The sequence below is a fragment of the Vidua macroura genome, chromosome 2 (assembly GCF_024509145.1).
Source record: "Vidua macroura isolate BioBank_ID:100142 chromosome 2, ASM2450914v1, whole genome shotgun sequence".
NCBI classification, from domain to species: domain Eukaryota; kingdom Metazoa; phylum Chordata; class Aves; order Passeriformes; family Viduidae; genus Vidua; species Vidua macroura.
The window spans coordinates 95,673,221-95,700,505 of NC_071572.1; the positions used below are offsets into that span (position 1 = coordinate 95,673,221).

The 27,285-nt window shown below is 36.4% G+C and overlaps 1 protein-coding gene across 2 annotated transcripts in view; it reads left to right on the plus strand.

Annotated features, from left to right (window-relative positions):
* The window catches only part of NBEA (neurobeachin), a 457,382-nt gene that overhangs the window by 360,747 nt on the left and 69,350 nt on the right, over window positions 1-27,285 (plus strand). For both annotated transcript variants that reach the window (XM_054003372.1, XM_054003379.1), the window contains exons 44-46: window positions 3,885-4,000; window positions 12,653-12,765; window positions 22,134-22,274. In XM_054003372.1, coding sequence (XP_053859347.1) covers window positions 3,885-4,000; window positions 12,653-12,765; window positions 22,134-22,274 — 370 coding nt within the window. The remainder of the gene's footprint in view (window positions 1-3,884; window positions 4,001-12,652; window positions 12,766-22,133; window positions 22,275-27,285) is intronic.

A 27,285-nucleotide genomic window follows, 5' to 3' on the forward strand; every position in this document is an offset into this window, starting at 1 on the left:
GAATGCTAGCTTTTAAAATTATGCTTATTTGTATAACTAAAATAAGGCAAAATTATGCTGAGTAACCAAAAGGAGCTGCTATACTGAGTAAAACATTATCCTTTTTTTTATCATCACAGTTTTCCAGATTAAGTTGTGCCTTAAAATATCTTAACAAAAAAAGACCTTTATGGTTGTTCTGCTTAAGTTCTTTAGTTCTATTTATGCAAGTAATATTTCCTCTCTGATACTATGATAAATGTCACCTAGAGTTAATTACAGTATCATAAAGGCTTGCATTCATGATGAAAACATTCCAAAGAAGTAAATTACTTTTAATGCAGTACATGGCTTTTAAGTGTATTTGTGTTTTCCTGGTGAAATCCTGGAATTAAGAAAGGTGAAAGGAAGCAGAAGTAAATGGAAATATTTATGATCTAATAGCTCAAAGGATTAGAAGCAGGTGAACCATTATGACTTCCTAAGACTTTACAGACCTGCTGTTCAGAGCAAGTCTTCAGTTTGCCTCTTTGCTGCCTTTCTAAGCAGCCTGTTTAATGCTTTGATTCAACAGAGTTCAAGCCTGTGCTTAATGTTACAAAGAAGTAATTACATCCTTAAAATCAGTCACATGTTGAAGAGTTCAGTCTGATTTGGTAATCAAATTAGTCTGTCTTTGATAAATGTATTCTCACTGTTCCTGAAACATGTTGCATTGATTGTAGTTTCCTTATGACCTTGCCAAATGATACAACTGGGCAAACAATGCTGTGTCTTTTAACTTCTGCAGCTCCATATGATTATACATAGGTAGAATAATATCTACTTTTTAGCATGGTATTATCAGACTATTTTTTATGGTTCTAACCACTCAGGTGTTAGAGGGGACACACACGTTACTGATGTCGTTTTATTGAGGGCAACATCACAGCTCAGAAATCAGCTGTGAGCTGCCTGATGTTTTCCTAGCCTACAGAGATGAAAGAATTGATAAAAGTTACAGTATCTTTACCACTAAAGATACTGACACCTTCCCCTGAAATTCTGGGGGCTATTAATGCATTAGAGAAAACAATGGCTTCAGTTAATAAAATCAAGAAATTAATTTTTTTTTTTTTTCTGAAAAAAAAAGATGTATTTTGGCTGTTACAGTAACTATATTCAACATCAGCTCAGCTCTGCCATGTCAGCAGCTTGGTGATGGATTTCCAGATCTCAATACAGCTGATTGTTGAGGTTGAATTTTGTGAGGGGAGAGAGATAGAAAAACTAATGTTTGATGTCATCGAAGTATAAAACCCTTCTTAGAACTTTGATTAAAATGAACGTTGATGAGTTTCTTGCCTTTCCTTGGGAAATTACTTTCCCAAGTCTTTATTTTTTTTCCTCTGAACCAGAGCAACACAGCACATAACATCATGCAGGTGCAAGATACTTAAATATTTTTTGCATGACATTGCATTTTATCTAACTAAATTAAAAGTGACTCTGAAAGGGGGTGTGTCATATTCCACATATGGAATAAATAACATCCCCTACTTCACCAAAATGACATGAATTGTTTTCTAAATACATTTAAATGTATAAAAATTGAAAAATTGGATCGTTCTATTGTACATCAGAGTCTTCTGCGGTTCCCATTTTGAGTAGATATTTTGTGGTTCTCTAGAAGCAAAGGAAGGAGATTCATTTGTGCATCTTCATATTGGTGATGGCATATTGAAGAAAGAAATGGTTTGATCAAAGTTGGGTGGTTTTAGCAAAACAGAAAACAGTGGGTCTTCCTGTGTTAGCTGAAACGAGCAGGTGTGGAACCAATTTATTGTGCATAATTTCTTCCAGTCTCTGCTGAAAAGAATGTGAATCTTTCAAACACCGTAGATATGGAGTAAATAAGGATGTTTTTAGTATATTTTGATTTTCTGTAGAGTTCACTCAAATCAGGCATTCAAATGCAAAGTCCAGCACTTGACAGTTTATAGATTTTTGATACTCCCTAGGAGATTGTGAATAAAGTCTGAAAGCAGTTACTAAGCTGATACATAAATGTTGTTTTGTCATGGGAGGAACAGAAAGTCTGTGACAAAATGCTTTGTAAATTTAATGATCTCTTTAGTATTTTTATTTTCAGTGTTTATTAATTTCTATGTAGCATTAGTCAGAATTTACTGGGAAATATATGTCTTTGAGAGTTGTACTGTAAAAATAGTTGTTATTCTGTGAAATGCAATATTAAGTATGATTACATTTGGATATTTCGTTAGATAAATAGTTTCATAAGCATTATAGAAACAACTTTAAAGTATTTTGCATTGTCTCCTGCGTCCTGCTAAATTGTATTTACCTTTGGTATCCTATAGTCTACTGTAAAATAAGACTAGCCAAGCTGGCAAGACCTAACATACTGTTATTTGGATAAATACACTTGCGTGATCATTTTTGCATGCCCAGTTTTGGAAGCTGAAATATGGCAGATGTTGACAACTTACACACTGGCAATTTAGACAAATAATTGTAATGACTGTAATACACTCCAGTCACATGCCGATACTCAGTCATCCTTTCTCTGGAAAAAGAGTTTAGTGCATCTCCAGGAGTATGTGCATGTATCTTTAGAAGTAGATATGGTTCACATTTTTGTGAACACCTTGTATATGACTAAGTTTTAAGAAGATACTAAGCTTCCAGAGTCCAGGAATGACACACACTGTGCCCGGGGTGCAACTGAAAGCTGAAGCATTAGGTGTCTCTATTTAGTCTTGATAAGCTGTGTAAATACTACTACATACATTCTTCAAATTCACTGAATTCAGACTACCCATTAGGAATTGTCTTTTTTATTGTTGTTGTTCTTAACAGGTATAAACATTTCTCTATTTTTACACATTCCTAAGATCTAAATTTCTTTTAAAAAAGGTATCTGAGGAGATGAATTTATTTTCTTTTTAAAGATTTCCTTGTCTTTCTTTTTTTAGGCAACTATTTTCTCTAGAAATGAGTTTTGAACAATGAGACTGCTTCTGCTTGTTGCAGATTTTTTTCTTTAATGCATTAGTCTAGACTGACCCTAGTCCCCTGTATTTTACCGGCCCGGGACAGTATATACAATGGTTAATTTAAGACTTGTTGCATGGTATTTGTTTATTGTGATGTTGTCAAATTGAATATAGAATAGTTGAGGTTTTCTGCTTTTCTCTTCCTTGCCATGTAGTTTGATTCTTTCTCCCTTATCCAGCCATGTAAGTTTCAAAAATGTGTGGAAATTTAGTATCATAGACACTCTTGCTCCTCTTCCAAATTTGAATGAAATGCAATTTAGAAGTCATTATGAAGAGACAGGCAGATGAAAATGTGAGCAGATAACTGAGTAAAATTTGTTTCTTTCAGACACGAGGCTATAAATAGAAATTTTCAAGCTTACTGGCATATAGGAAAGAATCATGAGTAGTTGACCATAGAGGAGGTGCACAAATTGTGTAATAAATATAGTCAACCTGTGTGATGGAAGTGTATGTCACTTTAATCTATCACTCACTCACATTAATGAATTTATCTCAATATATCCTTTTGAAACAGGGAAATGGTATTCCTCTTTTATTCCTTCTGGACAAGCCTGGCACCAGGAGGTCTGCAGTTTCTTTTAATCCCAGTCTTTTAACCAGATTCAGAAAAAAATAAACCACAAAATACATTATTCTGATTTATTGCAATGCTGTAGTAGAGATAAAATATAGTTCCTAATTTTAGACATTTCTGAAACAAGGGTAATAGCGTCTTCTTGACTTCATTAAATGAAATAAAAAGGCCTCTCAGACAATTTGAAATTAATCACACTAAAAATGTTGCCCTGCATCTTAACAATTAATGAGACTCTTAAAAAATCATTCTTTAAATGTATTTCCTAGGAGAATCTCTCTGGCCACACCCCGACAACTTTATAAATCCTCCAACATGACTCAGCGCTGGCAGAGACGGGAGATATCCAACTTTGAATACTTGATGTTCCTCAATACTATAGCAGGTAAGGCTTCTGGCTCTTTAATCCCTCACACTATGTTTATGTTAGTCAAAGTCTTAAGCAACGTGACTTGATAGAATACATTTATCCCTCTAGAATTCAGCTGCAGCTTTGTGATATATTCTGAAACACACACACACACATTACATTTTATCAGAAAATGCACAACCTATCACAGAGACTTTAGATTCATGTATTGCTGTGAAGGCTGTTCCTTGCTCCCCCTCTGCCATTTCCTCTGCTGACAGCTTTGTCTGAAGCTTTATTAGAGTCAACAAACCATTGCCAGAGAGTGTCTGGAAATAATAATGGGAAAATGTAATTTCGCTACTTCATCATTCTCAGCAACAGCAACTAGACAGCAGAATAACAACAGTATTCTGCCTAGTACAGATGTCACCTGGATTGTGGTATGATTAGATTACAGCATCTTTTCTCATTTAGTTCTTTGAGATGAAATATAATATCAGATTAGGTATTTAAAATGAGAAATAACTGCCATAGACATCCATTTGTTATTGGCAAAAGAAGAGCTTTTCCGGCAATTGTCATTAATTAAACATTCAAGAAATTATTCCTTTCACCTTTCTCTTTTCTATGTGTTAACTCCAGTGTCAATTTTAAATGTAAAAAACAGCAGTTTTCTACACCATATACAAAGATTTCCAGGAGGTTGTCTACTGTTATGATTCCTGCCTGTAGCACACATGCTGCTTATGAACCTGCCTGTGGAGAGCCTCATACAGACATTTCACTTCAGTGAGCTTTAATTTGAAACCCAAATTAAATTCCACCAGGCATCACTTTGTACTCCAGGGTTACAACTCTCATCTTTACTTGGTCCTGACTTTTATGCTCGAGGTTATCCTCAGGCCAGACGTAAGACACATGTAAGTGTGAAACCCAAAGGTAGCACTCGTTATGCTGACCAGTCTGGGGACAGTCACTGTGTTCTTCCCAGCAGGGCAGTGGCAGAATTCAGGAGCTGTCAAACTCGCTTGCTTTGAACCCTCAGGCTTTGGCCTCTGTGCTTAGATTGTAGTCATCGTCCATGCATCGAATGTTATGGACGTTAATAAATGTGTCATCAACTCATCCCAGTGTGATACAGAAGTGTTACCACTGAACAGTTGGAAATCTGAGGGTATGTTTACCTTGGTCAGTGGAGCACAAAGCAGAATCCCTGAAACTACCGGAGGTTTGGGCTGGAAAGTCCATATGGTGAAGTCCAGTGCAGGCTCACCAGCTTGGTTCCCAAGCATTTTAGCTGCGGTCCTGCAGATCTCTGCTGGAGGAAGGAGCCCTGCTGAGTGTTTATTGCCTCTGGTGCAGTGCCAGAATGCCTCTATTCTGCTTCTGGACACTGGCCTGTCTCCAGCTGCTCCGTGCCTCTCACGCATCCGCTGCCCTTCTAGTGATGAGGAAATGCAGGTGGACCCTTGCTGGTTCCCTGGCTGCCTCACTTGAACTTGGAGGATTTACTGGAGAACTGGGAAGTTAGCCTAGGTCCCCTCAGTCCTTGTCCAGTACATTATCAACAGAACTGTCCTTCGCTGGTAATTTCCTTTTTATGTATTCATTTCTTCTGTAAGCAGTGAATTTAAGCTCTTTAAATGAGAGTAGAACAGAGATAAGCCATTTTAATATAATTTTTAAAAAATTTTTATCAGTTTAAAAGTCCAAGGTCATTATTTTTTAGGTACCTCACCAAAGCATTCAAACCTGAAAGAGAGCATGGTGTCTGAAGTAATTTAGAAATTGCAGTAACACTTACATTAAAATATCTATCAGTTAACAAGCTTCAGCCTGAACTGTTTCCCTCAGAGTATCTCAGAGGTCTCAACAAAAATTTTTTTTTACCTGTTGTTTGATACTAGTACTGCTGGGCCAGCTTTTTAGCTGAATCCTTGGGGTGTTTGTACAAGACAGGATTCTCTTGAGGTCATTTAATATCACTCATCTTGTAACAGGATGGCTTGATATTAGCATTCCAGGTTCCACCTGCTATGGCTAATTATTTTTTGTGTGTGTCCATGAATTTCTGTCCTATTTGAAAAGAACTATTTGGTCACTATCCCTAGGAGTGTCTCTCTGACTCAAGGCATTTAATTTCTAGTAGATTTGTTGGTATCAGTCTCTTACAGATAAATCTTGTTTGTTCATGTTCAATTGGTTAATTGCATAGGATGCCTTACTCATGTCACAGAATTGTCTACCATCTCATAAAATGTTTCAGCGGTATGTGATTTTTTAAAAAAATTAGAATAAAATTTATCCTTGGTAGCCGAACTTGCTAATGACACACACAAAACCTTTCCTGAAAATAATATCAGAGAATGAAAGCTGACTGAAACCCAACAGGCAATTCTATACATTACAATACGCTCTTTATTCCAGTTTGGAACAAAACCCAAAGTTTTCCAACTTTTTGACAGAAGCAAAAAATCCCCTCAAGTTATTTTTTGGAAGATCAACCAGGTTTTGTAGTTTTAATGAAGTCTGCACGTCATCTAGAAAGCTCAGTTCCAAAAACTCATGAAGTGCTTGGGGGTATTTGCTAAAAATCTCCTCATAAAGTTCCTGGCAAGGCAGAAACCCACCCACAATAGAGTGCACATGAGCTCGAAGTCCAGTCACGAGGCAGAAAGTTTCTAAAAAGAAATGTATGTTAGAAAGTCTAGAAGTTCTCACATCCCCAAGCTGATCCTGGCTCCATCATTGCATGACCTTGTACCACCAGGGCCTGAGATCTGGGAAACTGCAGGGTCGAGAGCTGTGAAGCAGCCTGAGTGACACCACTGCTTTTACAGCTGTGCCTGCATTTCTGTAAGTCTTTTTGAAAGGTGTTCCTCAAAAATATTTCCCTTACAAAAAATAGGTGTTTTTTGATGAAGCACTAACAAAATTAATAACTCTACCAGAAATACAGTACTGGAAGCGAAGAACCTCTGCTAACTTGTTGCCCTGGTTTTGATAACTGCCCAAGTACCTCTGCACTAAACAGACACAAAATCTTATATGCACTGTAGACAGGACCCTCAGCAGTCAGAAGAAAATACAGGATTTTCTATTTTGTACACAAAAATAGAGTACTGAATATACTCGTGACCTCCTTTCCTAAGTAAAGATGTACTTTCTTTTCTTTCTTCTTGGAAATCCAATTTCCAATTACAGTCCTAATTATACTCTTTTGTAATGAGATTCCATAAGAAATATCTCCTTATAAGTTACAAGTTCTTTGCCAGTAATTGTTAGTGTAGCAGCAATGACCTAGTTTTAGAATATAATTGTTTATTTAAGCAGCATCTTATTCTCTAACGGTATTATTGTTTTCAGCTACTGAGAAATATATCCATCCTCTTTTTTTTTTTTTTTTTTTTTTTTTTTTTATTCATGTTTCCAATAAACTCCTACTGGCTTATTCAGCAAATCCGAGCTGTAGCTTAGTCAGAAACATGGAAGTTTGACACTTAAGAAATGTGAATTATTTGCTGGTCAGTGGGTGATAAGTAAGGTCACTTCACTGTTTTTTCTTCTCATCCAAATAGAGGTCCACTAACAAAGTGGTTTAGCACATATTTTGCCAATTCTTTGTAGCTTCCCTTTTCTTCTTACAATGGTGCTTAATTAGTCTCTAGCCCTCTGCAAAAGAGTAAGAAAACACTCATGTTTCTTTGTGCTCCTCCTCTGAAATTGTACTAGAAGCAGTAGCCTTGGAAGAGTGATGCTCAGAAGTGAGGGTTCTGACACCGGTTTATTTCTCTCATTGTGACATCATGCAGCTGGGTCCTTTCCCACAAGAAGTCCTTTGCCTGTTTATTAATACTGTTAATTACACAGACTGGTTGGTCTCTATACAACAGAACCTCTGAAATACATACATTAATCTCTTCTTAAATCTCTCCCTGGTTTGCTGGTATGTCTGTCCTGAGAAGCATGGCCCCTGGCTGTTCTATATGTCCTTAATATTTGAAGTATCCTCTTGAAAAGAATCCATCATTCTATGACATTTTCTTTAATTCTTACATCATCCTATTACCCCCCAGAAACATTGCCACGCTTCATGTTTAGATTAATTGTTTCTGCTGTGATCTGTGCTCACAGATCACATATGCTTAATAAGTTTCTCAGCTCTCAAAGATCTCTCTTTCTAGATAATTTCCCATCCAGTCCTATGTGTGATTGCTGGCACTTGTGTTGGCCTGATGTCTCATTGCGATTTCAGATCAAAATCTCTCTCCATCTTCAAAACTCTCTAAGGCCTTGTTTCAACCTGTTTCTCTGGCCCTCTAGTCAGCTATTTTCTCACCTCCCTCTTCTGTCTCCAAGCTCTTCACCTCTTTCTTGCCCTCTTTTCTGGCTCAAGCATATTTCATCATGTTTACAGCTCTGGGCTTTCCTCCCAAAGGTAAACACTGCACTCTGCTACTTATCAATCAGTCGCAGTGTTATACTCTCCGTGGCCCTGGTTTTTGTCCTGGCTGCGTAGACATAAGCCTTCCTGGTCGCCTCCCCCCTCCTCCCTCTACCTGCTTCATTCTCAGGGATCCTTTTGTTTTTGCTGTGATTATATTAATTGTCCTCTCTGCATGCGACCAGCATATATGTCAACTGAATCCTCTGGGTGATGTAGGAAACAAGTAATTTTTACTATTCTCAATTAAAAGATTATTAAAAAGAGTGCTTAAAAGTAATCCCACTACAGCAAAAGGTATCAAGAGGAGTGGAAAGAAGAAGTTGTTTTTTAATATCATTGCAGTGCTCACTGGTTTAGCTAGAAGTCAATAGATTTCAAATCTATTTCTCAGTATTTAACTAATTTCTGCTGTTTGATTTCAAATTGCAGTACATCAAATGTGTGCTTGCATTTGTATTTACTGGAATTTTAATTATTTTAAATCCTACATGCCACTGCTTTTAAAAGAAATGAAGAATAATTGCATCCATAATTTTTGTGAGTAATTTCTTCTAGTGGAAAGGGATTATTTTTAAAGGTTTATGGAAAAAAAATCACATCCTCAATTAGGTAATAAATTCAGATGAACTTCTTCCCCCTCACCTTTTTTTTTTTTTTTGCCTGTTTAGCATTTTCCACTTTTTTACTCTGTGATGTACAAGCCCTCACTGGTTAATTATGTATATATTTAGCTACTGCATGTGTTGGGCTTATTATTGTCATCTAATTAGATGTAACTTGAACTACTTACTTCTAGAAAAATCATTAAAAATTCTTTCCTAATGACCTAGAGATGACAAAATGTCTGTAAAGTGTGAAGAAGCAGACAAGCACAAGAACATCGCTCTTAAAGAGTGTTAATCCAGATGCTGCAATCATCTAATTAAACAATATTTTGCTGTCATTAACATTTTCACCAAGGAATTGCAGTTATAATTTCTTTGTCAGCTGTCTCTAGCTCACTTTACCTTAGAAACTAAAGTGCCATATAAAAACATTAAATTGGATGGTTTAATTAAAAAGTTTTTTTTTAATGAAGGAACATATCCAGTATTTCTGAGATCTCATTTACTATGCCTCATTTTTATTGTTCAAGTAGATTAGTGTCACAGGCCTTGAGATATTTAATATTCAGCCTTTAATATTAATCTCTGTAAGCCTACTTGAGGGGAAATCTGAAGACTCTGAAAAGATATAGGGACTACCAATAGTCATACAGGTTTATATTCTATATTTATATAGCTAAAGAAAGGACCAAATAATTCTTGTTGGAAGCACCAGACAATTGATGAGATGGCTAAGTATATTCCTCTGCTGACTTTACTCTGAAAATAATCAATTGTGAAGCCAGAACAGATCAAGACAGCATTTCTAATAAAGTGAAGCGACTAATATTTATGCATGTTTAGAATTAGGGATTTGTAATCCCATTATAGGCCTAGATCGCTGTCCTCTGCTCAGATAAGTAGAGATGTGTGGTCTTACCTTGTAGGTTTGGTCTTCTTTCACTATTTAAATTAGGTTCATCTTCTCAAGTCAGTTTTGTTGGTTGCTATTAAGGAGGAAATTGTTGGATTGAAAAAAACAAATCACTAACTTTTTTATTAAATTAAGAGCTATTCTTAGTAGTTATTATCTTCATAAATAAAACATGTTTTATAAAAATTGAAGTAGGAGAGAAGAGAATATTTTAGGGTTTTTTCGCAAGATTTATATTTACCAAATACATAATCTTGAAGGCTTCATTATTTGCAAATTATCCTACCTAAGCTGAGAGAGAAGCTGCTTCAAATTATTTCTCACTGTGGGGTAAAAAACTGCACAGAGGAGTTACTGCAGTGTTCTGACATGGAGCTAATGTCACATGATAATTTCTTCATGTGTCTATACTATAAGCAACCCCTCAGCAAAAGAGAACTCATATGCCAGCGAGGCTCAGGATTGCTTTTTCCTTGCCCTATTCACATATTTATGATGTTCCCATATGGAACAGGAACAAACAGTCAAAATCTTGTGGACTGAATATTGAAATTGAATTAGTATGAAGTGAATGAAATAAGTATCAAAATTAAATGAAATCACAATATGAAAAAATCTCAATTTCAAGATAAAACGTAATCTTGTATGACCCTAGATTTCCTTTCAAAATTTTGTAAAGGATGTTCTCACTTTTTAAATACTTCTATAAAATGGAAGTTGAAGATTTTTATTACTAGGAGCTCTTTTCCATACAAATTTTGATTCTGCAGAATCTTAATTTTTGCTTATGCTTTGTAATAGACCACAGTCTTCTCAGTCATTCTCTTCCTGTATCTCAAAGTTCTTTTACTCTGCTCTCTGCATAAACACAAATGTCTTTCTATTGTGAAAGCTTTTGCATGCTCTTCTGTTAACTTAATTAAGGATTCTGATGAGAATTCTGGTAAGAAAAACATTTATTGTATGAAGCAGTAGTTTTATAGAGGCCATATTTTAAAGCACCCTAAATTTGATAATCTCAAGAAACTTTACAAGTCATATGCAATTAAACCCTTGCCAAAGAAAAGAAATATTCTGATTTGAAGAATGTAGAAAATGAGGCAGATTTGTCTTCCTTCAAAACATATAGAGCCCCCTCCCTTTTATTCTATTTAAAAGTGTAAATAATCTAGCAGAGTATACTTTCCTTTTCCTCCCTTGTAAGGATAAATTCTGGTATGCTTCTTGATATAGCTCTTTGACACGTTCTTGTTCTGTCCAAGAGTTGTTTTGCATTCATTCATTCATTAATTCAATCATTCTTGATATTAAAGAAGAAGTGATTTTGTTTCTTTCCATCTTTAATTGTGTATGTAGCGCACAGTGCTGGAATTGCTTGTTTCACAAAGTTATATTTGCACCTTAACTTTTTTTTTTTGTATTCTTTTGAACGTCTATGTTTTCAGAGTGTAAAAATGAGGTTGCATAATTATTAAGAATATGCACTTCTGTATTCAGTGAAACTATGTACAAAATAAAAGCATGCTTTTTGTTCATCAACTTCTGTTGAAAATATAAGGTGTTTGTAGAGCAAGTTTCACATTTCATTAAAGCAGAAGTGATTTTTGTGTAGAATTGCAACTGCTACTCAGAACAAGGAAGCCTGTGTTTTCCTGTGCCAGGTTTTGTACCCCAGGAATCTCTCCAGAATCTGGAAGGAAGCAGTTAGTGAGACAGGGCTGTAAATCTGCCACAGGACTGGGAATTGTTAACCTGGATTATTTCAGTCTGCTAATTATATTATATAAATACACACACACATATATTTATGACCTGATTTTTTTTTTAAGACTTGTGTTGCATATTGTGTGGTTCTCACTGTAGCAATAGGATGGACAGTTCTGTACTAAGAAATTTCATTTGTCTTATCACTGAAATGTTAGATTCTACTAAATACTAGAGAATACAAAAATAATAGCCTTTCCCAAACACACTTTTCTTTGTGATGAATTCATAATTTTTAGTTCATTGCAATTGAAGATTGTTCTTTTGAAATAGTATCTATAGATGGTTTTTGCACATTTGAGCTGCTGGGATGACAGCAGCCTTTCTTTCATGATTGAAGAGAGTGGCCTGGGGTAGTCAGCTCTGTTTTCTACATGAGAGTATTGTTTTTCAATTTTCAAAGTGATTAAAAAATAGTGTTACAGCAAACATGACTTTCATCACTTTGATTCCACAGTTGCCATGGAATCCCACCATTTCTTCGGTGAAGAAGAACAGTAGGGAATGATGGATTAGTATGGACTATCTAGGATAGACCTAGATTTGCAAACCTCAAATTCACCCCCCTGCTGTTTGAAGTCTCATTTTATCTTTGCCAGCTATGATACTTCATGACGTTGCTAGGAAAGTAATAGTCTAGTTCTTTTGAATTTCTACATTCATGCTATAAAAATATCTTAATGGAAATAAAAAAGAAAGTGTTTATTGGCATACGGTGCATTTTAGTTGATCTTAAAAGATACTGTGCTTTTTATATTATTTCAGTTTGTGTGTTGACTTCTGGTTCAAGATAAGTGCACCTAAATGGCTGCTTTTGTCTGGAAGATTTATACCTGATTCTGTCAAAATGGTGGGAACTGGGAACATGTGATGTAACAAATGTAACCACTACATTTTTTTTCTAGCTGCACAAGTGGACACTATTTCCTAATTCTTAAAACTTTCTTTTTCAATAGGACGAACGTACAATGATCTGAACCAGTACCCTGTATTTCCGTGGGTTTTAACAAACTATGAGTCTGAAGAGTTAGATCTGACCCTTCCAGGCAACTTCAGAGATCTTTCAAAGGTATGCTTCATTCTTGTTAAAGAACAGTCAGCCAGCCCTTTTAGAAAGACATTTTGTTTTATATTTATAGTCTGGTTAAGTAAGGTCTTAAACTCATAAAAGCCTGAAATAGATGTTTCTATTTTAGAATTATTTTATACTGAATCTCTGTATTATGCTGCTTCCATGTCCCTGACTTATCTGGTTCCAAATCTGCAACTCCTCAGTACCTTCTAACTTATGGGACAGGAGTGCATCTGACCACTTGATCTCACTAATTATGCCTCTTTATAAAAGCTGATCCTTTGGAAATAAAAAGCTTGGACTAATATTTCACTTTATTTTGCAGTGACTAGAATAATAATATAGTATCAGCATCTTCTTTTGATTTAATAGTTAGTAAAAGGATATTTTATATCCTGGAGTATCTGGTCCTTATTTTTACTTGTTGGGGTTTTTTCTGCCCAACCTGATCTGGGCACTTAGTGCTTTACAATAAAAAATTCTTAGTGCTTTTTTTCTCTAATGGCACCACATTGTCATCAATACCCAGCTCTGGTACTCTGGTTGTGTTAACAGACTGCAGAGAAGGTCTGTCCTGGCCAAGCACAGCAGAAACATATGGAGAGGCTCTACTTTTGGCCAGCTAAAATAAAGACAAAAAAAAAGAGGTCTCAAAACTGAGCTGTGGGAAGTATCATTCCTGTTTGCTATCAACTAAGAAAGTGTATGCACTCTCTTGCCAGTGAAAGTGGCAAGATAGTGCATAGTCCTGCAACATCCCCAGTGTGAGGTTTCTGTTGTCTGGGGCATCAGCTTTCTTGCATCCTTACCACAGCTCCTCAGCCAAGAGGGGGAAGTTGCTTGTACAAATTGAGTGAGGCTCAAAACCACAGGAAGCTGTCACTCATTGCCTTTAAGAGAGAGGCTGGAGAGGAGAAAATGACCTCCAAGGTCTGTTTTGCAGTCCTGTGCTGCAGACCCTGCATTCCCTTCTGCTGCTAGGCAGACATGAGTGTTTCTGGGGTTTATGCTTTAAGTGAGGATTTCTTTCCTCCTCTCCCTGCAAGCACACATCCTGGGGAGCAATGGAGACATCCTGCCCTGGATATTTGACAGTTTCATCTCTGCTGGAAAGGGTGTGCTTGCAGTACCTCCAGATGTGTTGTAACCATTCCTGGAAGCCTGCTTTTGTAAGACGTCCAAAATAATTTGAGTAGGACTTGAATTCATAATAGAGAATAGAGACACCTGAGTTTACACTCCCTTTTTATTCTTAGACAAATAAAAAAAATAAACAAGCAAATAAACCCAGAATTTACAGTACATTCACAGTATGCCTCAAAAGGAAATAAATTGCTTGATACTTCCGTTAGGTTATGTAAAACTTCTGACTTTTCACAGTATTATAGGTATGTTTCACAAATGTGTTTTTCAGTTCTGTAACACCATTGAAATCTGTGCCAAGAACAATAAAAGATCCACAGACGTGACTTAAAAAAAGACCTGTGATCATTTTACACTGGCTTGTTCCCTAGCATGTATAAAAGTATTGCTAGTTTAGAGTTGTTCAGAAAGATAAACCTTTCATTAAGGTGCTTACACTTTTCAAAATCTCTCAAACTCACTTTCTGGACGTATTAATAGCACTACATGTGGTGAAGTGCAACAAGATTAGACAGTGTCTCATGAGTCCTTCTCTAGCTATTTAGTTTGGTTCAATCCAAATTCTTATTGTAACCTACTAAAATGTGAAATTGCTACAGGAAGTAGTGTGATAGCTGAATAGATTTGTTTTCCTCATGAGTTAGTAAAGACTCATTATGGAATTAGTGCATGTATAGCTTATTAAGCATCACTGTGCTGTTATTAGTGCTCTCTTCAAAAGGGAATGTAAAATCAAGTCCATGGCTCTTTATTTTTCATCAAGAACCCATGCAATGTGCACCTTTTCTTGCCAATTTGAAAACTCACCAAAAGCTATTGGTGGTTTCCTCTGGAACAGCTAGGGTTTTGACCTCTGAAAAGCCTACACAGAACTAGTCAAGGAAAATTGCCTTTCCTTTCTGGCAATATCTGGGCTCCATTTATCCCATGGATGTATGAGAAAACAGATATGAAATTAGCAAAGTGTTGTGGAATACCTCAGGATAAAAGGGTTGTTGTCAATTGTAATTGTCATTTTTTTGTTCAGTGTTCATTATAATAATATCTGATAGATTTCATTTCACCATGGTTTTAAAAGGAAAAATAGGTTAATGATTTATTTTAAAATGCAGTGGCCATTTTGTATGGAATGCCTGACTTGGGCTGGGACTTGGGGAGAGTTACTTGCATTCTGTTTCCATTTTTGCATTATCAGTAAAAATCTTAAAAAATCCAATGTCTCTGAGGTATTGCCTTGTCAATTATGTGTTCATTTTTGATATTGTCCTGTGAGTCCCTTCTTTTCTTTTCTTTTCTTTTCATGGAGGTGAATCCTGAGTAGCCTGGTGCTTAAAAGCAGGAGTTAGTAATTTATTGTTAACAATATTGAAGGTGGTTGTACTATCAAGCCTCAGCCAGACTTCTGGGGCAGGTCCACTCAGTATCCTTTCCATGAGGAGCAACTTCCTTCTGTCAGATTTTGCCCTGCAATGGGGACATGTTCCTGCAGATTTGATGGCAGATCAGAACCTCCAGCTAAACTGTTGATGGACAAAATCTCCTTTGTCAGTTCCTGACCTTTTGTCTCCCTGTAAATTTTGCCCTCCTTAGTTTCACAAAGACTCTGTCCTTGCTATTTAGCAATTAATAGTCCTCAAAAAATCTTTTGAAATTATTTAGAATTTTAACACTATTGAATATATGGCAAAAGCCCACAAAAGCAATGAAATGAAAAGAGAAGTCACCTGCCATGCTTTGTTTTCTTGGTTTAAAACAGTTTTTGTCGTTAAATGTAGGTGCTAAATCAGCTTTTAAAAATATTTTATGTATTCTTGCTCAAAGTTCATACAATACTCCAGTGTCAGTTCTGATAACTGAGTACACAATTTTTCAAAATTTTTAATGTTTGTTTGGCTTCCAGGCTTTCTGTATATACAGAAACATATGCAGGTGTATATATAATGCACCACCTTTGTGATATCACAACTCCTAAGTGAACATACATATCAAATGCAATTCATATGATTTTTGGAGATGAAAATAGGGGTGTTTGTCTTGCTTAGGATGTCAGTAATGGAGTAAAACATGCGCTTTTGCATTTAGTCCAAACTTAAATATTTACATTCGTGCAAAGCCATCTTGAACATGTAGCTCGTCCTTTCCTTCCATTCCATTCTGATTTCATGTGGCACTCCTTATTGTGGTATTTTTACATCCAGATGTTACTTGTTCTCTCAGAACAATTATGTTTAAATATTAGTCTGAAGATTCCTCTGTCCTTTTTCTTTTAGGTGTTTGGAAATTCTGTTCTGAAAGCTATTTGGTGTTTTTCCTTTTACATAGAGTTTTAGATTTAAAACCAGGGTTCATGGGCATGGAATGTACCATAGCAGTGGGATATATTGGACCTCTCATTTGATTAGACAGTGTAGGTTCAAGTTTTATTCATTACATGTACAAGGTTAAAGGTTATATTTATTGTTTGACAGGATCAAAAGCTAATGAAAGAGGCTGTCATAGATACATAGATTATCTTCTCAGTATCAAACCATCAGGTGATCAGCTTATTTCCTTCTTTGTTGAGATTTCCTTCAGAAGAATACTTTAGGATGTTAAACATTAGTCCAGGAAACATGCACACAGCTCTTACTATACAGTGATTTTTTTGTGAGGTTCAAGTCACTTAAAATGTGGTATGGTTTGTTTGTATAAAATTGTATGACTTTTACTCCTAAATGATAGTGAATGCATGGTTTTGACATGCTGCATGGTCCCTGCTCATTAAAGTGTAAACGGGAATTTCTCCTCATTTACTTCCAGTCATACATCCTGTTAAATAAAATGATTTCTTCACCAGGCAAAGTAATACTAATATTGACATGTGTATGAAACATCACACACCCATTCATTGAGTGGAAAAAATTATGTTTTGTTAATATAGAAGGTATTTGACTGATGGGTGGTGATAAGCATAACCACTTTTCCTTATTACTGTGCCATTTCAAGAAAAGGAAGTGATAAAGCCCCAAGGCTTCTAAATGTAATAATGCAAATGAACACATCCAAGTGAGAATATTTCAAGGCGACCACACTTAATACTTCCAATACTTAATGCTGTGGAATGGAGTTTATGGGCTTATTGAGAGCCCTCCGTTGGAAAAATGAAATAATTTTCTGTAAAATTAAACTTCTCTCTTTATCATATATAATTCTTCCATCAGCAGAAAAACTACACACAATTAAAGCCACACAATTAAATGTGTGTTTTTCTTAAATAAACAGTTCATTTACTAAGTGAAACTCTGGTACTGTGAATGCTCTTATATCTGATATTGTTGATATCTGGTTTTCATATTAGGATGCCGAAGAAAAATCTGTTTACTAATTTGGATGTAATTACAATTTATTTTTAAGTTTAAAGTATCATCCTAAGACATCCTATTCATAGTTTGTTGTTCAGTGGGTGTTTTTTAATAAAAAAGCAAGCAGTCAGGAAAAGCTGGAGCCAAATAAAGCCAGGTTCAATACACCTTTGTACCATGCTACAATTCTGTGCAGTACATCACAAAAAAAAAAAAAAAAAAAAACTAACAAAAAAAAAGGAAGAAAAAAAACCCAAAAACAACAAAAAAACCAAACCAAAACAAACAAAAATACCCAACAGATAAGGTAGCTGCTGCATGAATTAGAGTCAAGTTAAGCAGAATATTTCAGTGGCTAGATAAATGGGATACTAGATTCAGTTCTGCTGTCATGAGAGAATATAGTTCTATTTGGCAAACAAATAGATATTACATGAACGAGCATAACACGTCCACTGGATGTAAACACTAGATATAAGGTGTATTGACAACATGTGTTGACTTGTTCAAAGGCCAGATATCTAAAGAGATTAGCCAGGTAAAAAAAAGAAAGATGTAGTAGTGTGTTTTTAATGTTACAGTAAATACTTGCCTTATTTTTAAATGGAAGAAAGAAACATAAAATAAACTGAAGTAGCAGGTTTTAGTACATCAAAAGTAAAGTGACTGAATAGGCATTGTCATATGAAGTGACGTGTTCTGTTTGGAGTAAAGAATATCTTATGAAACCATTATGTGGGAAGTTAATTCTATTTAATATGATTCCTTACAGAGAGAGTTTTGCAATAAAAGGACAAATGGTGTGTTTGGAAACAGCATTTTATAAAACATTATGAAAAGAACTTTTAAAATAATGTCCAGAACAATTTATTTTACTCAAATTCAGTTTCTGTATTTGTCTTATGGCTAAGATATGGAGTGAGACTTAGTATATAGATTGAGCTTTGCCTTTGTATTGTTTGGGCAAGTCATTTTAATCAGTGCATACACCAAAAGAATCTCAATCAAATGGAAATAATATTGTTTTCTTCCATTACATAAAGTTACAGGGATTGATCCATAAATAAAATTTAACTGCATTTTATAGCCATGATATTAGATTAAAACTGAGGTAGTTGACCTTCTGGGCTGAGAATGGCATAATAAAGCTATGAAAAGTGACCAAAACTCCATATATCCTACTCATTTCACAAGAAATGTGAGACTACCATTACTATAGAACTTGTCATCTAATAGGACCCGTGCCTCATGAGAGTAAAACTGGGTTAGCTGCTAGTTTACACAATCTAAGGTCTTTACAGAAATACCTTGTCTTTACTGAAGGATGAACTCATACCATTACCCTGGTTAACAGCATTTTCCCACATGGATGTTAAAATAACACTAAAGAAGCCAGGGCAGACCTTGCACAATTTACTCCCTGCTATTTTATTTATGGAGGGTTTTTTTGCTTTCAGAAAGTACCTGGACTTTTGGTATACAGAAGCTATTCTCTTTGGGGTTAATCAACAAATTTTTTAATTGCACAACAACAACAACCACAGCAATAGGAGGAAAAAAAAAGAAGGAGAGAGATTTGAGCACCTTCCATTTTCAATATGTATGGTTTCCTGAATCCGGAGAGATGTCCTTTACATTACTATGCAGAGAGGTGGTTCACATCAGTATCTCCATGACTGCACAGAAAAGGGAGATCAAGTGTTTCTTGTATTCCTTCACCACAGGCCAGAGATAACTTATGTAAGGCTGAAGTAGAAGCTGCAGAGTTGTGTAAGCATGGGCAGCTCCCAGCTCTCCTCCCCAGGCTGTGCTGCATTGAGATATTTGTGCCACTTCTGGGATCCCAGTTGTCATCTCTGCACAAATAGGGCCATGTTTGCACACTGCCCCCTCTAGAGCAGCTCAGGGACTTCCAGCTCACCTTCCTAGTGCAAGCTATAGACATACAAAAGCAGTCACCTCATGGACACTGTAAAGGTTTGTGGAATGAGAGAAATTAACCCATGTCTCCCAAATCCCAGGCTGTCAGACAGATCACTAGTTCATCCAATCCAGGATCTGTCCTGAGAAGTTGAGGTGCGACTTCATAGCTGAAGACAAGCCCTCCCTCCCTCCTTCCTTCCCTCCCGCCTTCCTTCCCTCCTTCCTTCCCTCCCTCCTTCCTTCCCTGACTCCCTGCCTTCCTGCCTTCCTTCCTTCCTGCCTTCCTCCCTCCCTCCCTCTAAAAAAAAGACAATGACTCTGAAAAAAATATTGGATAATGGTAATCCAGAGTACAGATTTTCAGGTTTATCATTTAGTACAATTAATCACATATGTTCTGAAGGTAGATTATTTAGCAACTTTACAGGCATTTTGATAAGAAAATGGGAAAACATGATCTTACATTATTATACCTTTTTTCTTTTAAATCGAACACCTCTCATTGAACAACCTAGAAAACATGATGGTATATTTTCATTAGTATTTTATGTGACTTTAAAAATTATTATCAAAATCTTTAAAGAAATAACCTTTTTATTAAATACACCTATACATATTATATTCAAAATGTTATTTAAAGGTACTGATTAAACCATCATTAAAATTTTGCTAGTCTATAAAATAAAATACCTCATAATTATTTTGAGCATCAGTTATACCTCACAGGCCTTGTTACTGTAGTCAATTTACAGTGAATAATGAAAACACATTGCTTCTTTGATGAAAGACTTCTAATCAGCATCAACCGTGTTTTGAAAGACCAGGACTTTCCCATATTTTCAATCTTGTGTTAATCATCTCCACTGTGCCTTCAAACCTCTATGTACAATAATTTGGTGACAGACGACGTCTCTGTCTTCCATAGCCACAGAATTCACTGCAGCATAGGATAAGATGCACCTTCGTAGTGGAGAGAAGAGATATTCTCAGGGTGTTTCTCCATTACCAAATACAATCTCACCAATTTGTCTGCTATTTTGTGTTCCCTTCTCAGAGGGGGTGAACATTTCATTTTAACAGACTACAGTGTGAATTACTGCTTTAGCTCTTGAAATGTGCAGTTGGGACTGGAATTTTTTCTGCCAAGAAGTGGATGCACAGTACCTTAATGAGGGTGGTGTCAGCAGGTTCTGTCCAATCCCCAAAGCAACCCAGATCCTGATATAATTTAGCAAAGTGCACATATATCTGCACAGTTTGTCAGTCTAATGGGATAAAAAATGTCTCTTTCAAGGAAACTGTTGAACAACCATTTTTATATGATAATACCTTCAAGGTAATAATACTGCCAGTTTTTTTCCTGACACTGGAAGGATGTGTAACAAAAACAAGGATAACAAAAATGCAAGTATTTATTTTTTACTATTGCCAGTATTTGGGAAACGAGCCGGGAAAGTGTTAGGGAATGGCTCATACTTCTCTTTCAAGAATGTTTTGTGAGGTCTTTCAGTGCAGTCTGCACCAGATAACACCGATCCTTTGGGATTACTCTATCATTTTACACATATGAGAAAATTATTAACTTCTCCATGACACAGCAAAATATTAAGCATCCGGAGTGCTTAATGTGAAAAATACTGAAATCATAAGGTTTTAAAATGTAAATGTTCACCAAAGACTGCTATTTCAAAACAAACTCTAAATCAGGAAATGTCATGTTCTATGTCACTCTTTTAAGCTGCCATCTCAAAAAACATAGCAGTGCTGAAAGAATAAAATACTTGCAGCTTTAAATTTTTTAGTTACACATCTAGTGTAGTGAAACACAGAGATTTGACCTTGTACTGGTATTTCCTTTTTGAATTACTTTGGATTCTAATTCAGTAGAAAAATTGTGCAGTGCAATAAAATGTGAAAATACTGTTAGCATTTGGTCAAAGTCCTTGCTTATATCTATTTTTCAATACCCTTAATATTACCAATTCTAATTAAACTTTGATTAATGCAAATCAAGTAATAATTTCAAACTACGATAAGTTTAAACAATTATTTGGTGTGGAAGTGTGCTCTCCTCTAAGTATTAAACTCTGCGTGTTTGGTTAAATTTACTATAAAAGCTAAAATCTGCATTTTCGTTATCCAAGAAACTTTTGCATCACACAGTAACAAATACTTTTTGCAAAAGCTTCTGAGATAAAGTGGGTTGAAAAATCACAAAAAGCTTGTATTCCTCAAGTAGCCACATCGAAACCAATAGTTCCTACTACTGCCTTACATCTCTTTTGTATTTCACCTAATTTGTATAGATTGTCCTTTATATTTTCTCAGAATGGACTTTGAATTTGTGAATAATTTCCACATTCTATTGGTTTCAAGTACAAAGCTTGTTTGCTTTGTTCAGTAAAACATGGCTTTGTTCAGTCAGAAAGTACACCCAGTCCTGAGGACTATGCATGGTTTTTAAGTATTTCTGCTTAGGATCACCAGACACCATCAGCAGTTCTGCGTGAAATCTTTTCATCATGCACTGCGCATTACAAAGTATCCTGTGTGAGCAAAAGTCAGTTTTCATTAGCTGTGTGATTATGGTGAATGACAGCAACAGAAATATTAGTTTGGCCTCAATGCATTTTAAATGCAGTTTTAGAAGTCTATTTCCAGAAGAATGTTACTGAACTAATTGGGAAACAACTTATACTTCAAGAAGGTCTTGAAAGTTTGCAGATGTGGCTCACTTATATTTGTCAGTTAAAATAAGGAAACTCATAAGACTTTTAGTACACAAAGCCTTTGAAAATAAACTCTAAACTTACAGCAATCTCAGGGGTTACTGCAGCGTGGAATGTGTTTGGTTGCAGAGTCTCCTGTGCAGTGAATCTTAATGCAGAATTAACTTATGCCATATCAGACATGCTGTCCTTCAGCTGATAATATATTTGACCTCTTATCATTTTACAGCCCATTGGTGCTTTGAACCCAAAGAGAGCTGTCTTCTATGCAGAACGGTATGAGACATGGGAAGATGATCAGACTCCACCTTATCATTATAACACCCACTACTCTACATCTACTTCTACCTTGGCTTGGCTTGTTCGTATTGTAAGTATTTCTGGATCCTGGTTTTCATTAATATCTTTATTTACAGCATCTCTTCTGTCACTTATGACAGTTTTGTTTTGTTTTTATGAAAACACCTTTCTATTAAAATCTCGTTGTTCTTCCCTACCTTAAAATCTCAGATCTAGATATTCTTTATATACTCATTTGTAGTGATCAGGGGGTCCTTCCTAGCCAAACAATCCAAAATAAATTTAAACATAAAATGTGGTGGGATAAGGATGTATACAATGAGAAAAATGCATCTAAAATGAAATCCACACCCAAAAAATATCTGTAGGCAATACAGGAATCTGATACTGCTTATATTCATTTATTATTTTCAGCTAGGGACAGATCCATGCAACATTAAAAAAAAGCCTTTCGTAAGAACATTAAACTGTCACATTGAGAGGGGAATTATATAACCAGTTTTATATTAAAGCAACATTGAGCAATATTTTATGCAAATGAACTGTGCTTCTAAATTAATGAGTTTCTCTACAGTTTTCAGAAATGTAGGAATGTGGATTCTAACTTCAAACAGTTATGTCAGTTCTGGGAACCTCATGCTCCTATGACCAAAACCAGATCTAGGGAAGGGAACTAAACTTCAAAGGTAGAATGAATCTGAATTCAGTGTATGTGTTATCACAATTATTTACAGAAAAAAGAGTGTTGATGAGACACTGAAGGTTCCACAGAGAAACCTGAACTAATGAGAAATGGAGTGACTGTGTAATTACTTAAGTTCAAGTACACCCTGCCAATAAAAATCTGTTGCATAAAGTGTATTCTAAGCATGTTTTGCATACAACAAAGCAAAACAGAGCCACACAAAGCTTGATAAGTGAGTTTTCACTCATCTCAGCTTCCCTTAGACATATTCATTTTTTTCTGCTCAGAGGGGAATTCATGTTTCTGTGAGTTCAGGATATACTTCTTAAACTATGGGAAACTAAGTGTTGATTACACTCCTGTGTTGGGTGACCACTGTATTCCTTTTAAATGCTTCTAAATTATTCATCTACTGAATACATTTTATGGTACACATGTGCTTCTTTGTTGCCTTAAAGTAGATTAAAAACAGTAGTTTTATTTGCATGTTTATCTATTAATTTTGGCTGCTGTACAGCAAAAGATCCCCTCTTGCTAGTCGGCAAATTCTCAGCACTGAAAATCTAGTTACAGGCTGAATGTACAACACACCAAGGAATATTCATTTGCTGTATTAGGTTGATTCAATGTCGCTTTTACTACTGTTCTTTATGTAGTACTGTAGATGGTCTTGCTCTCTTTGTGATCTCAGCTAAAAGAGCAAGAGGACAAGGTCTTTGCCTTGATGGCCTTGCAATATAGACCTTACAAATTACATTTGTTAGGGCAAATGATATATGTGAGCATAAAAAGCAGAAGTGGAAAGCACTGATATCCAAAGAAGACGTTGCCAATGAAAAGGTGAAAACAACAGATCACTTAAATACAGGGACTCCTGTATTTAATACTCCTACACAGGTATTTTAAAGATTATTTAAATATGATTGACCAGCAAAGAAAAGCAATCTCTAATGGGAGTAGACAACAGAAGTGAAAGAAGACAAATCCAGGGAAAATTTGAACCTCAGAAAAGGAAAAAAAGATAATAATATGTTAAGACTGGATAAGGCAGCAAATGGAAAGCCTAAATAGATACTTGAAAATAAGTGTGTATAGAGGAAAAGATTATGGCAATGAAGCTCATAAAGTCATAGTGATCTATAGAGAGATAGTTTTGTTACAAAATAAAGGGTGAAATATCCTAAGGGAGAAGATTGTGCCAGTGAAATTGATATGTAAGGCTAGGTCAGATTTCTGTAAGTTAAAGTAGTATTTCTTGCTCATTAATTTATTGAGCTAGACTTTGATATGAGTTTGTGAAGAAGACTCTGTAAAAAAAGGTAAATTACAGTCTAGTCCAGAAAGAGGAAGGTGACATTAAGAGATGCAGAGATTCAGACAGAAAAATACTTTCAGTATTTTGAAAGACTGGAGAAGAGTGATGGTAAAAGATGTGTTACTGTAGAGCATTTCGTAGAAAGTGGCAACAAACTGAGAGTGAAGGACAGGAGTGTGAACTAAAACCACGGGAGAAGACTATGTAACCCAAAGAACAAGAGAAAAGGAAAAGCAAAAGAAAGAGAAAAAAGCAAGGAAACAAATGAAAAATATATGACAAAAAGTGATTTGAAAATGAGAGTTTAGATAGCAGCAGAACAAAACAGCATGTAGTAATGGGGATCCTAGGGGAGAAACTGCCTGCCTAGACCTTAGTATTGGAGGAAACAGTATTTGCTGTAGGCAAGGAAGTTCCAGCCACTCTGAAGTGTATATATATAGAGAGAGAATTGTGTAATTGCCATAAAACCTTAAAAATTATTTTAAGTCTTGCTTTTTAGCTTTGACAGATGCAATCTGGTTTCTGTCAGTTGTCTTCAAAACATTGCTTTTAATACCATATTTTTGAGTCAATTCTGTCCCCACTGCCTTACATTTCCCTCAGTTGCTTTCCTTTTTCTGATGTATTTGTGGTGGGTTGGCTCTGCCTAGATGTCAGGTACCCACCCAAACTGCTCTACTACTCCCCACTTCAGCTGGGCAAGAGAAAGAAAAAATAAGGAAAAACTCATGGGTTGAGATAAGGGCAGGGAGAGATCCCTCACCAGTTACCATCATGGGCAAAACGGACTCACCTTGGGGAAATTAGTTTGAATTATTACCAATCAAATGAGAGTAAGATAATGAGAAAATAAAGTCAGATTTTAAAACCACCTTCCTCCCAACCCCTCCCTTCTTCTCTGGACTTAACTCCTAAATTCTCTCTCTCCTCTCCCCACCGACACAGGGGAATGGGAATGGGGCTGTGCTCAGTTCATCACTTGTCTCTGCCACTCCTATATCCTCAGAAGACTCCACATTCTTCCCCTGCTCCAACGTGGGGTCCCACCCAGGGGAGACAGTCCTCCATGAGCTTCTCTAAAGTGAGTCCTTCCCACAGGCTGCAGCTCTTCATGAGCTGCTCCAGCGTGGGTCCCTCCCACAGGGTGCAGTCCCTCAGGAACAGACTGCAACAGTGGGTGCCCTGTGGGCTTACAAATCCTGCCAACAAATGTTTCCATGCTTCATGGAAGCACAGGTCCCTGCCAGGAGCCTACTCCAGCACAGACTCAGGGGCTCATGACCTTCCTCAGGCATCCACCTGCTGTGCCATGGATTCCTCCAAGGGCTGCAGGTAGAGCTGTACTCCCCTCTGGACCTCCATGGTCTGTAGGGGCACAACTACCTCACCATGGTCTGCACCATGGGCTGCAGGGAATCTCTGCTCCGGAGCCTGGAGCACCTCCTGGCCCTTGTCCTGCACTGACTTTGTAGTCTGCAGAGCTGTTCATCTCACATAGTCTCATTGCCCTCTCCAGTGTTCTTCTGCAGTTTTTCCCTGACCCTTCTTAAGTCTGTAGTCACAAAGGCACTTTGCTATAACTGACAGGCTTAGCCTTGGTCAGCTAAGAAGCCACCCCTATAGCCTCCACCACTACCAAAACTTTGTCACATAAACTCAATACAATGTATCAGGATAGTTTTTTAAAAGACACTGTATGCCTTAGCCTCAGTTCTGTCCTGTGCAGTTAATTCTGATATCTCTGCCTTTGTTTCACCATTTCACCATATACATACACATTCTGTTGTATGTATTTTTGTGTAAATGAAATTCAATATTCATAGTTTATCCCTAGGTGACCTTATCACCTGAAGCCTCATTTTCTTCATGTGCGTTTCATCTGAAGCAGTGAATATTTAAGTTGCAGAAGACGGAATAGCTTAAACCAAGAATGCCACTTCAGAATGCCATATGTGACTTGACCTGAAAAGTAGACAGAAGGAAAAAGTAATACAGAAGAATGAATTCTGGCTTGAATCACCTAGAATGTGAATATCAGCATTGGTTTCAGATTTTTAGGAGAACTAGGATAGAGTTATGGTACAATTGAATGTTCTCAATAATTGCTACTGAAGAAGTTATATTTGTGTAAATCAGTTGCATCTTCATAGAAACAGTGACCAGTGTTTGAGACCATGATTCTCTAATGTGGTAGTCAAGATGTTTGTAGAGAATAATTGTCTTCCATTTGCTGTCGCAATGACTGCATATTTGTACAAGGTAGAAGAAATTCTGGATTTATTATGAGTTAGATCAGATTGAGTTAAAACCAGTTTTTAGTGAGATTCAGAGGTGAGGAGGACTGGATGTCACCTGGTGAACAGAAGTTAATTTGGGTCTTCTTTTTGCTAGATTTGAGCAGGACAATCACAGATATATCAGGCAAAAGGTGTGTGTCACTCTGACAAACCCTTACATTCTCTCCCTCTCCTCTTATAAATGGCTGGAAAGACATTTTTATTTGACATAGGATGTCTTAGAATGACCACATCCCTCCTTCCTCCCTCTACTCCCACCATACATGATTCAAATGAGTCTGGGTACTGTTAAAAGGGAAGGAGGGGAGAGAAGTGCTATTGAATGGAAAAATTCGTTGCTCTCATGGCTCAAGCTTGTGTTCAGTGTAATCAAGTCCCCCACGAATTTCTCTCCTTGTTGGCAGTGAACAAGGTGTGAATTTTATTCAGAATATTAGGAATGAGCGAGATGGAGTATTAATGAAAACATTGTGCTGCTTTATAGCTTTCACAGCAACAAAACCTTTACATGAAATGACAGTAATCGGTATCATAGAATAACAGTATTCAAATTCTTATATAGAATACGATATGAATTGTATTTGTATAAGCACTTGACTTCCCAGAGAATAAAAATTACCTTAAAATTATGTTAGAGGTCTGAGCTAAAGCAAGTGAAAGCTCTGAATTTCTGCTAAGGATTAAAAATCCAAAAAGATAGTCACAACAGGCCATGTCAGGATAGCATAATAGGGCACCCTGTAGTGCGCAGCTACTGAAAGTTTAATCCTTGATTATGAAT